The following is a 12620-nucleotide window of genomic DNA, read 5'->3' on the forward strand; positions in this document are numbered from 1 at the left end:
ATTGTATTTTCCGATCACTTTTGGCTCAAGGTCACTAAGGGACTTTTGTTAAACTCTTTGAGTAGCTTCATGTCATGCCTTGCTTTGTCATGTTAAGTTCCCGTAGCATATAGTTTTCATGCTCCAAAGTGTGCTACCTGATCTGAAATTCCAGGCTTGTGTTAATTTCACTAAGTCTGAAACCTGTTTATCAATTGCACTTTTGCCATGCTTGTTTAAACCTGTTAATGGATGAATTGGCCGTAGCTCAGTGTTCATCTTTTGTCAAGAATCATGAGTGGATACCTGCCATGTATTTTGTTTCCATGTTTGAGTGCTGTAGAATAATTATCTTGATGCATTTAGTTGGCTACTTGCTGTTTATCGCAGACCGGTGCCATATTTGTTTTGCTTGCCATTTCCAAACCGTGCATCCGATTCCGGTGATCTTTATATCGATTTCAACCGAAATCACCTTAAATTTCTAGTGGAACTCTTGGATTTCCATGTTGAGGCCAGGTTCAATCATTCCTTGTCAAACCTTGCATATGCATCACATATCGCATCCCGCTTAGCATACCATGTTTGCATCATATTTGTTTGAGCTTTGCACGTGGTTGATTGCGCTCCTTTTGCTTCTTTGTCTTGTTTGGGTAGAGCCGGGAGACGAGTTCGCTAATGAGGAGCCCGTTGAGTTTGCTTACGAGGATCAAGTCAACTCTGACAACTTTGCAGGCAAGATGATCATACCCTCGAAATCACTTCTATCTTTGCTTGCTAGAGGCTCGCTCTTTTGCTATGCCTATGCTATGATGCCTACCACTTGCTTATCATGCCTCCCAAATTTCCATGTCAAACCTCTAACCCACCATGTCCTAGCAAACCGTTGATTGGCTATGTTACCAATTTGCTCAGCCCCTCGTATAGCGTTGCTAGTTGCAGGTGAAGATTGGAGACCGTTCCTTGTTGGAACTTTGTTTATTGTTGGGATATCATTATATATTCTTGTTATCTTAATGCATCTATATACTTGGTAAAGGGTGGAAGTCTCGGCCTTTTTCCTAGTGTTTTGTTCCACTATTGCCGCCTTAGTTTCCGTCATATCGGTGTTATGTTCCCGGATTTTCCGTTCCTTACGCGGTTGGGTGATAAAGGGAACCCCTTGACAGTTCGCCTTGAATAAAACTCCTCCAGCAATGCCCAACCTTGGTTTTACCATTTGCCACCTAGCCTCTTTTTCCCTTGGGTTTCCGGAGCCCCAGGGTCATCTTATTTAAACCCCCCGGGCCAGTGCTCCTCTGTGTGTTGGTCCAAACTAGAGCCCTGTGCAGCGCCCTCTCGGGGAAACTCGAGGTTTGGTTTTAGTTGTATGGAGCGCTCATCTGAGTGTGCCCTGAGAACGAGATATCTGCAGCTCCTATCGGGATTTGTCGGCACATTCGGGCGGTGTTGCTGGATTTGTTTTATCTTTGTCGAGGTTGTCTTGTAAAACCGGGATGCCGAGTCTGATCGGAATGTCTCGGGAGAAGGTTTATCCTTCGTTGACCGTGAGAGCTTGTGATGGGCTAAGTTGGGACTCCCCTGCAGGGATTTGAACTTTCAAAAGTTGTGCCCGCGGTTATGGGCAGATGGGAATTTGTTAATGTCCGTTGTAGATAACATGAACCTTAATTTAATTAAAATGAATCAACTGCGTGTGTAACCGTGATGGTCTCTTCTCAGCGGAGTTCGGGAAGTGAACACGGTGTTGGAGTAATGCTTGACGTAGTTTGTTCTATAGTTCTTCGTTCGTGCTTTGCCTTCTCTTCTCGCTCTCTTTTGCGAACAGGTTAGCCACCATATATGCTAGTCGCTTGCTGCAGCTCCACATATTACCTTGCCTTACCTATAAGCTTAAATAGTCTTGATCGCGAGGGTGCGAGATTGCTGAGTCCCCGTGACTCACAGATTACTTCCAAACCAGATGCAGGGCCCGATGACTCCGTTCCAGATGATGCGCTTGAGCTCAAGTGGGAGTTCAACGAAGACTCACGCCGTTACTATGTGTCTTTCCCTGATGATCAGTAGAGGTGCCCAGTTGGGGCGATCGGGACCATGTCGCTTGTTGGGGTTGATCTTTTATTTTGGTACCGTAGTCATACCATGAGTGTATTGGATGATTGTAATGCTATTTATGTACCATTTGTGATGTGGCGAGTGTAAGCCAACTATGTACATATCCCCTTATTATCTATTTACATGGGTTGTTGTGAAGATTACCTTACTTGCGACATTGCTTTCAATGTGGTTATGCCTCTAAGTCGTGCTTCGACACGTAGGAGATATAGCCGCATCGAGGGCGTTACATTGAGGCACCTAGGTATTCCAGCGATTGCCTATTTTTTTATGGACCGCCACCCAGGCTCAAATGGATCATGAGATTATTCATACAAGAAACCTCCGTGTGCAGCCACAAGCTACTATGGGCTCTAGCATAGTTGACTAAGTCATGCGAACTCTTACAGTGGTAGACTAGCAGATGTAGGGGATGTAGGTTGGTACTGTCTACCCGATCGTAAGGTGCTAGCGCTTCTGAAAGACTATGTCTCGGTCATCCGTTTCTCAAACACCATGTAGTGCGAGAATCCCAACGGAGGAGATCGAGTCTTGTGGGGAAAAGTGCTCAAACCTCTACAGAGTGTATAAACTAATCATGGTTAGCCGTGTCCCCGGTTATGGACATCTTGAGTATCTAGTACTTGGATTATCATGTGAATCACATCATGTTACTTTAATTAATATTTTTTGGTTTTAATTTTGATACTTAAATTGGGATTGAGAGGATGTCTATCTTCTCAATGTTTAACAACCACCATGATAGTTAAATAAAATTTATTTCTTTGTAGTAGGGAAAAATTGGCTTTATGCAAAAACTGTAACCATAGAGCTTTCCACCAGCCATATATGCATGTAGTATAGCTTTATTCTTTCATTACTCTCTATGTGTTACATTGCCAGCATATTCCATGTGCTGACCCGTTTTCGGGCTGCAACGTTCATGCTGCAGACTTTTCAGACGACGACTAAGGTGCCTTTAGGTCGTGGTTTTATACTCAGTGATGCCGTTGGAGTTGATGGACTCACTTATCTTCCAAGCCTTCCGTTGTTATCATTATTAGATGGCCTTAAGCCATATTTATTGTAATAAGTTCTCCTTTGAGACATTCGATGTAATAAGTGTGTGATTGCTACTCTGTTATAAATCCTTCAAGTACTGTGCGTGTCAGCATTACTGATCCAGGGATGACACTAAAGCACAGAGATCGGACTGTTTGAGGTCTGGTCGCTACAAGATGGTATCAGAGCACACGCTGACTGTAGGACATGACCACTTAGCTAAAAGCCCTAGATCACTACTCACTCTTCTCAACTCTGACTCCTCATCTTTTCTACTCTTTTAGGATGGCGGATGCAAGTAACAAGTTCACGCAACCGGATGAAGATACACCCTTTGGATGTCACTTGAAGGAAGTCACTAGATACCTAAACATCGGAGTACCAAGCTTCACCGGGACCTACAACGCCATTTTACCTGAAGAGGAGCGTTGGATGATTCAAGTTCAAGTTCCAGGAAGGACGTTCATGCCCGTCACTGAGCCCATAGAGTTTTCCTTTGATGCACCAACCTGGAGTCTAGGAAAGAGCATGGCAGCCCACATCACTATGGGGCGCATTGGAGAAGTTTACCACAAGGATCTCAAGGATACTATCTACCAGATTTGTGGGCGCCGAGATGAGCAATGGGAGATGATCAGCACCAGGAAGGATAGATCAATTGTAGCCTTCATCCAGGAGTTAAACCAGCACATTCGACGCCAGGAGAACCAGATGTGCGCAGGCATGATAGACCTGAAGAAGGCCATGACCAAGATCACGGAGCTGGGAGAAGAACTCAAGTCTACACGCGATGGATATGAGGAGGAAATAGCAACATTAGTAGAGAAGAATGATGATCTAAAGAAGAAGCTAAAAGTGTTCATGGGATTTCCTGCAACTGGAGGAGAAGACGAAGATTGCACTTGTCCAGAGAACTACATCATCATCGACGACACCGACTCGGACCCAGAGAATAGCGATGATGACTATGTTGATGAAGCTGGAGCAGATATCATGGAGTCTTCATCGGAGCAGTTTTTCTAGTCGACCACCACAACCGTAGTAGCATTTCCCCCATGTATCTAGTATAGCCCGAGCACTTTTGTAATGATAGATAGACCGTTGTATGCCCTTGTTTGATTGAATGAAGTGATTTTGTTTGCATTTGCCTCATGTGCATATGGGTAGTGTTTTCCCTCTAGACCTCATTCTATTCTATATTCTCATATTTTCTAAACCCCAGATGCCTCCGAGACGTGACAATGGATTTGCTTTCCCACCGGAGCTCACTCAGTTGATCCAGCAGCAGAATACGTTGATGCAGTTGCTAGTCTAGAATCAGAACCAGGGGAACAACAACAACAACAACAACCCACCACCGCCACCACCTGTTGATCACTTAACCCATTTTCTTAGGCTGAATCCGCCGGTGTTCTCCAGTAGCACCGAGCCAATTGTAGCATATGATTGGCTCCGCAAGATTGGAAGGGAGTTAACCACTACAGGATGTACTGATGCTGAGAAGGTGCACTTTTCCGCACATCAGTTGGGTGGACCAGCAGCATCATGGTGGGAGAATTACACTGTCACCTACCCTATAGCCACGGTGACATGGGACCAATTTCAGCAGGCTTTCCGTACAACCCATGTTTCAGCAAGAGCTATGGCCATGAAGAAGCGTGAGTTTCGCAACTTGCGCCAAGGAGGACGGACTGTTGGCCAGTATGTGGATGACTTTAGTAAGCTAGCACGTTATGCCCCAGATGACATTGCTACAGATGCAACTAAGCAGGAGAAGTTTCTGGAAGGACTGAATGATGAGTTGAGCATGCAGTTGATGGTAGCAAGCTTCAACAACTACCAGGAGTTGGTAGATCGCGCTCTTATGATTGAAGGGAAGCAGCAGCAGATTGAAAACCGCAAGAGGAAGTATGGACAAGGGAAGTACAATTCTGGAGCTCAGCAGAAGCCACGTTTTACCCCTAAACCGGGAGGACATTTTCAGCATACCCATGGAGGAGGTAGCTCGCACAATCATAATGGCCCCAAGAACGGTAATGGGAATTGAGGAAGCAACGGCCAGAACCGTACCAACCCATTGACACGAGCCAAGAGAGACCTGAGCTAAGTCGCTTGCTATAAGTGCCAGAAGACTGGACATTACGCCAATGAATGTCCTGAAGCCCAGAATGGAAATGGCAATGTAAGCTTTGGAAAGAAGCCAAACCCTTTCAATAGGGGACAGGTGAACCACGTTAACGTGGAGGAGGTTGAAGCTCAGCACTCGTCCTTTTTGATACTTGTGCATTGCATTCATACATCTCAAGGGGATTTGTGGATAAGTATAAACTCCAAACCAAGCCCTTAGGTCACCCATGTTAGTAACCTCGCCTGGAGCAGAGTATATGGCTAGTCTATGGTGTGATCGGTTACCATTAAGGGTTGGTAACTATGTATTTCCCTCAGACCTAATAGTATTGGAATCTCAAGGATTGGATGTGATATTAGGCATGGATTGGTTGTCGAAGTATGGAGGGAACATTGAATGCGCTAGTAAGTCAATTTTGCTTACGACGCCAGAAGGAAGAAGGATCAAGTATGTATCCAGGCATGCGCTGAAGAGGACCCAAGTAAATTCCTTATCAGGAGTTGTGCAGGAGGAAGTACCAGTGGTGAAGGATTTCCCTAACGTATTTCCAGAGGAGTTGCCAGGAATGCCACCGAATAGAGATATTGAGTTTTTGATTGAGCTTTTGCCAGGCACAGGGCCAATATCTAAGAGACCATACAGGATGCCCGCAAAAGATTTGGAGGAGATTAAGAAGCAGATTAAGGAGTTACTGGATAAAGGTTATATTCTCCCAAGTTCTTTTCCTTGGGGATCGCCAGTACTTTTAGTGGAGAAGAAGGATGGATTGTTAAGGATGGTTGTTGATTATCAAGGATTGAATGAAGTAACGATCAAGAACAAGTACCCACTGCCAATGATCAATGATCCGTTTGATCGATTGCAAGGAGCTAAGGTATTTTCCAAGACCGGTCTGCGATCAGGATACCATCAGTTAAAAATTCGAGAGCGGGATATACCTAAGATGGCTTTTACCACCAGGTATGGGCTGTACGAGTATACCGTCATGTCATTTGGTCTGACCAACGCACCTGCATATTTCATGAACATGATGAACAAGGTGTTTATGGAGTTTTTGGATAAGTTCGTTGTGGTGTTCATTGATGATATTTTGGTCTACTCAAAGAAAGAAGAGGAGCATAAGGAGCATTTGCGTTTGGTACTAGAGAAGCTCAGAGAATATCAGTTATATGCCAAGTTCAGCAAATGTCAGTTTTGGTTGAAGGAAGTTGGATTCCTCGGACACGTTATATCCGGAGAAGGTATAGCAGTAGATCCCACCAAGGTTGTCACTATGACAAATTGGGAAGCACCAACAACAGTTGGAGAGATCTGGGGTTTTGTTGGACTTGTAGGATACTACCGGAGGTTCATAGAGAATTTCTCAAAAATTGTGAAGCCTACGATGGAGTTGTTGAAGAAGGATACCAAGTTCAAATGGACTGAGGAATGTGAGGCCAGTTTCCAGGAATTGAAGAAACGTTTGGTTACCTCGCCAGTGTTGATTCTGCCAGATTAGCGCAAGGATTACGAGGTATATCGCGACGCTTCACGTCAAGGACTTGGAGCAGTGCTTATGCAGGAGGGAAGAGTTGTTTCGTATGCTTCATGACAGCTAAAACCTCATGCGTTGAATTATGCCACGCATGATTTGGAGTTAGCAGCCGTAGTGCATGCATTGAAGACTTGGAGACATTTTCTCATTTGAAACCATTGTGAAGTATACACGGATCACAAGAGTTTGAAGTATATTTTCACGTAGAAGGAGCTAAATCTCAGGCAAAGGAGATGGTTGGAGCTCATCAAGGATTATGATATGAGATTGCATTATCATCCCGGAAAGGCTAACATAGTAGCAGATGCGCTGAGCCGTAAGAGCCATGTCAACACACTAATGATGGGAGATTTACCGAAGGTGTTAGCCGAAGACCTTCGTGAGCTATATTTGGAGATAGTTCCGAGAGGCTATGTAGCAACATTGGAGATTCAGTCTACTTTGATGGATAAGATCAGAGAAGCTCAGAAGACTGACAAGGAGGTTGCCTCTATAAAGGAGAAGATGAGCAAAGGAAAAGTTAAAGGATTTCGTGAGGATGAGCACGATACCATATGGTTTGAAGACCGTGTTTATGTGCCTAACGACCCGGAGATCAGGAAGTTGATTCTGCAGGAGGCCCATGATTCACCATATTCGATTCACCCAGGAAATACCAAGATGTATTTGGATTTGAAGGATACTTTCTGGTGGACCGGAATGAAGAAGGATATTGGAGAGTATGTAGCAGTTTGTGATGTATGTCAGAGAGTAAAGGCAGAGCATCAGAAGCCAGCAGGATTGCTACAACCATTGCTGATACCCGAATGGAAGTGGGATAAGCTAGGCATGGATTTTATCACAGGATTACCCAGGACCCGTTCAGGCTATGACTCGATATGGGTTGTAGTCGATCGCTTGACGAAGGTAGCTCATTTCATCCTAGTAAAGACCACTTACACCAGTGCTAAGTTGGCAAAGATATACATGACTAGGATTGTATGTCTGCATGGAGTTCTGAGGAGCATTGTATCCGATAGAGGAACCCAGTTTACCTCAAAGTTCTGGAATCAGTTGCACGAAACTTTGGGTACCAGGCTGGAGTTCACTACAGCTTTTCATCCGCAGACAGATGGACAGACCGAGAGAAGTTTTAGATTTTTATTTATTTTTCTAGGATTTTTCTTAGATCGGCAGGATTTTTTTTTAAAAGAAAACCTCGTGCGCCCGACTGGGCCGAAGGCCCAGCCGAGCCGGCCCAGCCGCTGCCGCCTCCCGCATCAGATCGGGACCGGAGTCCCGATCGCCGTCGCCGCCGAGTCCGGGAGGAGCACGCCTCCCGAGGCGCCCCCTCCTCCAAGCCAGGACGCCCCCCTCCTTATATAGCCACCGCCACCCCACCCCGTCGCCTCGCCTCACCTCGCGTCGCCCTGCCCCGCCGCCTCGCCGCCGCATGCCACGCCTACCGACGACGCCGCACCCCGCCGCCACCCGAAGCCCCGCCGGAGCCGCCGGACTTCGCCGGAGCCCCGACGAGGTAGCCACCCGCCACCGCCCCGGTTTTCTGAGAAAAATCGATTCGGTTTTTTAGAAAACCCTATGTTTTTTATAAATCGGTTTTTCCATAACGAACACGTTCACTGTTTAGTTCCAGATAATGAACATTCGTTCGTTAATCTGTTTGTCAGTTTTCTTTTTCTCAGATTTTTCCGCGATTATTTCTGATCGCGATTTCTGATCCGATTTTCGTTTTAGTTTAACTTTTCGCTCGTTTGTCAGAATCAGGCGATTCAAGCGTCTGGAGTTTCGTATCGAAACCCTCTTTCCGTTTAACCAACTCAAACAAGTTTTTGCATCTGTAAAACTTGACTTAGATCCAGATTAGTAAACAAAGTTGGTTTCTTTTGCCGTTTGACTTTCGTTGCTTCGTTCGATTTGATTCTTTTTGCAAACCGGAGTTCTTAAGTTGAACTTTTTGGTTAGATCTCTTATTTGAGTTTTACCCATGCATTAGATGAGTACTTATTGTATGCTTGTTTGTTTGCGATAGAGTACCCGGAGTGCGCCGCTTGCTACTTTGAATCTCTAGGTTTTGCGGATCATCATCAAGGCAAGTAACACTTTGATCATACCTCTTTACTACCCAGTTTTTATTCCATTAGATCAATCCTCAAACAATTGCATGATTAGGATCTGATTAATATGTGGGTTTTGGGAATTAGATGAGGTAGTACCTATTACCTGTTTTATTATCAAACTCTTGGGAGTTACTTCTACGTTTTCTTATTATGCCATGCTATGCTAGTAGACGTGGATTGGGTGAGTGTATCCATGACAGATGTGAGATTGTTAAATTAATGGTTTCTTTAAGGTGGCAACTTAAACACACATCTGGATGGATCGAGGCACCTGGGTATTCCAGCGATTGCCTGTTTTTCTTTATGGACCGCCACCCAGGCTCAAATGGATCATGAGATTATTCATACTAGAAACTTCCGTGTGCAGCCACAAGCTACTATGGGCTCTAGCATAGTTGACTAAGTCGTGCGAACTCTTATAGTGGTAGACTAGCAGATGTAGGGGATGTAGGTTGGTACTGTCTACCCGGTCGTAAGGTGCTAGCGCTTCTAAAAGACTATGTCTCGGCCATCCGTTTCTCAAACATCATGTAGTGCGAGAATCCCAACGGAGGAGATCGAGTCTTGTGGGGAAAAGTGCGCAAACCTCTACAGAGTGTATAAACTAATCATGGTTAGTCGTGTCCCCAGTTATGGACATCCTGAGTATCTAGTACTTGGATTATCATGTGAATCTCATCATGTTACTTTAATTAATATTGTTGGGTTTTAATGTTGATACTCAAATTGGGATTGAGAGGATGTCTATCTTCTCAATGTTTACCAACCACCATGATAGTTAAATAAAATTTATTCCTTTGCAGTAGGGAAAAATTGGCTTTATGCAAAAACTGTAACCATAGAGCTTTCCACCAGCCATATATGCATGTAGTATAGCTTTATTCTTTCATTACTCTCTATGTGTTACATAGCCAGCATATTCCATGTGCTGACCCGTTTTCGGGCTGCAACGTTCATGTTGTAGACTTTTCAGACAACGAGTAAGGTGTCTTTAGGTCGTGGTTCTATACTCAGTGATGCCGTTGGAGTTGATGGACTCACTTATCTTCCAAGCCTTCCGCTGTTATCGTTATTAGATGGCCTTAAGCCATATTTATTAAGTTCTCCTTTGAGACATTCGATGTAATAACTGTGTGATTGCTACTCTGTTATAAATCCTTCAATTACTGTGTGTGTCAGCATTACTGATCCAGGGATGACACTAAAGCACAGAGATCAGACTGTTTGAGGTCTGGTCGCTACATAAAGTAGGAGAAACGATCGTCTAGTCATCTACTTCTTGTCACGCTCCCGCCACTGCTATGTGGTTCGATCCCTCGTCTAGGTCAGGAAGAAGACAATTCCTCATGTCAACGATCCGCCTGTACATCTCGTAGCTTGTGTACCTGTCCATGGCCGCGTACTTGACATGTTGTTCATCCAGTCTCTCATGCCACACACTGTGCCAGGCGTTCTTGTCCTTATTGCTCTCTTCCTTCATCTTCATGTAGTAGGGATCGATGATGGCCGAGGCGAGGTCAACTAGGGAGTTCGGTTTGTTTTTGTCGCTACCCCAGACCTTGTAGTGGTGCTAGATGTTGACAAGATTCGGGCATTTCAAGTCCGAAACCTTGAGCACTTTTAGATCGTTGGTGGTGTCCACTGTAGCGAAACTGTAGTCGGAGCTGTTGATAAACCCGGAGAAACGCTCGCAAGGCCTTGTGGCAAGGTGGTAGTGGTAGACGAGGACGTCATGTCGCACGCACAACTGGGTGACGGCAACCTTCTGATCGTGCCCGGCACGACCAATGGTGTACTCGAGGTCGAAGGCGACCACTCGGTACTTGTCCTCGGCAAGGAACTGCTCCATAGTTTGGATGGAGCTCTCCACCGAGACCGGAACGTTCGTGTGCACCACCGAGAGGGCCTTCCCCCTCACGTGGGTGTCCACTACGTGATGCGTGGTGAACTGACAGCCGTTGTCGTCGTCGGCCGCTGGGAGCGCCATTGGAGCCACAGGAGCGCCATTGGAACCGCTGGATGTCCTCTCTGTATGTGTCCTCGTGGGTGTGCTTATTGTGTCGTGTGAGATGAGAGATGAAGGTAAATGGTCGCAGGAATAAAAGGGGGCCGGGCGGTGTGGATTCTCGACGCGTCCGCATGGCAGTTTTTGCAGTGGGTAACTGCATCGTCGCGCCGCGCCTGGCGCAACCACTTGCACACGAACGTGCGTGATCGTGCGCTGGCCCCAAACACTGGCAGCACGCATGGAGGGACAGGGGTAGAGCACCCGGAGGGACGCAAGAGTAGAGTGTGTGCGGCGGGAGGCGAGTAGAGCGCACCGCGACTGCCTGAACCGCAAGCAACCACACGCATAGAGCAGTTGAACAGGTAGGAAATGGTCGCATGCAAGCCGGCCGACAGTTGCGTCGTTGCCTAGAGAGCGGCCGTGTGCTACCACCTCCGTCTAGTCTATAGTCTCCTTTATATTCTGTGCCATACTTTGCCCTCAAATTTAACCAACAAAATGTTAATGCATGTTTTAAAAATTATATAATTGGGAACTATGTTCAAATACAAATCCAACTATATAATCTTTGGCGACATGCATTCATATTTTTTTAGTTAAATCATACTTATAAACCAGGATGGTGGTATAGTAAGTAATTAAATCGCAAATGTTTTTTTATTAACCATATGTGTATGTGGCCTTTTGTCCTCCTCTCGCATGTCTTGTCACCCCGCTGCCGTAGATGGCTTACAGCGCAAGCTTGCGCAGCGCATGGGGGCGTTCTTTTGGCCAAACGGTGGCGCCAATGAATCGTCGGTGAGCCCGTTCCCGCGCAACCTCGCAGGTTCCCGCACAAGTTTCTTGGTGAAATCCCCCAAAATCCCAATGCTTACCGGACTGCTATAAAAACCCTCACGGCCGGCTAGACCTGCTTCGCATTTTCCCATCCCTCCCTGTAGCTTATCTCGTCTGCTTCTTCCACAATCGCCAATGGCACTGGTCCGTCGTCGTCGCTCAGCCACTCCGCCATCATCAGAGGACAACTCCAGCTAGGAGGCTACACCACGGCGGCGGCGCAGTCCCCTACATAGTATAGTGTGCGTGGCGTCCCTGTTGGGTGTGCGCAGAACACCCACCACACGCTCCGCCGCCGGTGCCCATCAGCAGTTGTTGCTGGCCGCCATTGCCGCCACACCACCGTCGAAAGCTAGGGCCATCGCGCGCTCTGCCGCCGTGACCCGAAGGCGGGAGGTGGCCGTCGTGGCCGCCACCCCAATGCCGGACACTGTGGCCATCACCCGCTCCGCCACCGCGGCCCGAAGGCGGGAGGTGGTGGTCGTGGCCGCCATGGCCGCCTGCCCACCGTCGACCGCTAGGGTCATCACCCGCTCCGCCACCGCCGCTCAAAGGCGGGAGGCGGAGGTGGATGCCCGCATGTGCGTTGGTGACCTTGCGCGCTACACCGAGTTCCTGTGGGAGGAGGAGGAGTGCCTCGTCGAGCATGTAAAGATCCTTACTGCCGCCGTGGCCGCGGCACATGCCACCTGAGAGGCGAGGAATCAGGAGATCTACGAGGAGAACCACCGCTTCGAGAGGGTTGTCTGGAGCAGCAGAGGGCGTTCGAGGTGAGCGTCACTGAAGCTGCAACAGTGGTAGGCATCGTATTGCGGTTTCCCAGCTCGTCGGTAGGCTCCTCTTCCTCCGCCTCTTACTGAG

The 12620-nt window shown here is 46.9% G+C and overlaps 1 protein-coding gene across 1 annotated transcript; it reads left to right on the forward strand.

Moving 5' to 3' along the window:
* The first annotated feature begins 3420 nt into the window (after positions 1-3420).
* Positions 3421-4158, forward strand: LOC147979835 (uncharacterized). Its single transcript, XM_087516789.1, has one exon. It carries the CDS (start codon positions 3421-3423, stop codon positions 4156-4158), a length of 738 nt encoding a protein of 245 aa, XP_087372915.1.
* The last annotated feature ends 8462 nt before the right edge of the window (positions 4159-12620 follow it).

Source organism: Triticum urartu, chromosome 3A, assembly GCF_056163025.1.
Source record: "Triticum urartu cultivar PI428250 chromosome 3A, HENAU_Tu73, whole genome shotgun sequence".
Taxonomy (NCBI): domain Eukaryota; kingdom Viridiplantae; phylum Streptophyta; class Magnoliopsida; order Poales; family Poaceae; genus Triticum; species Triticum urartu.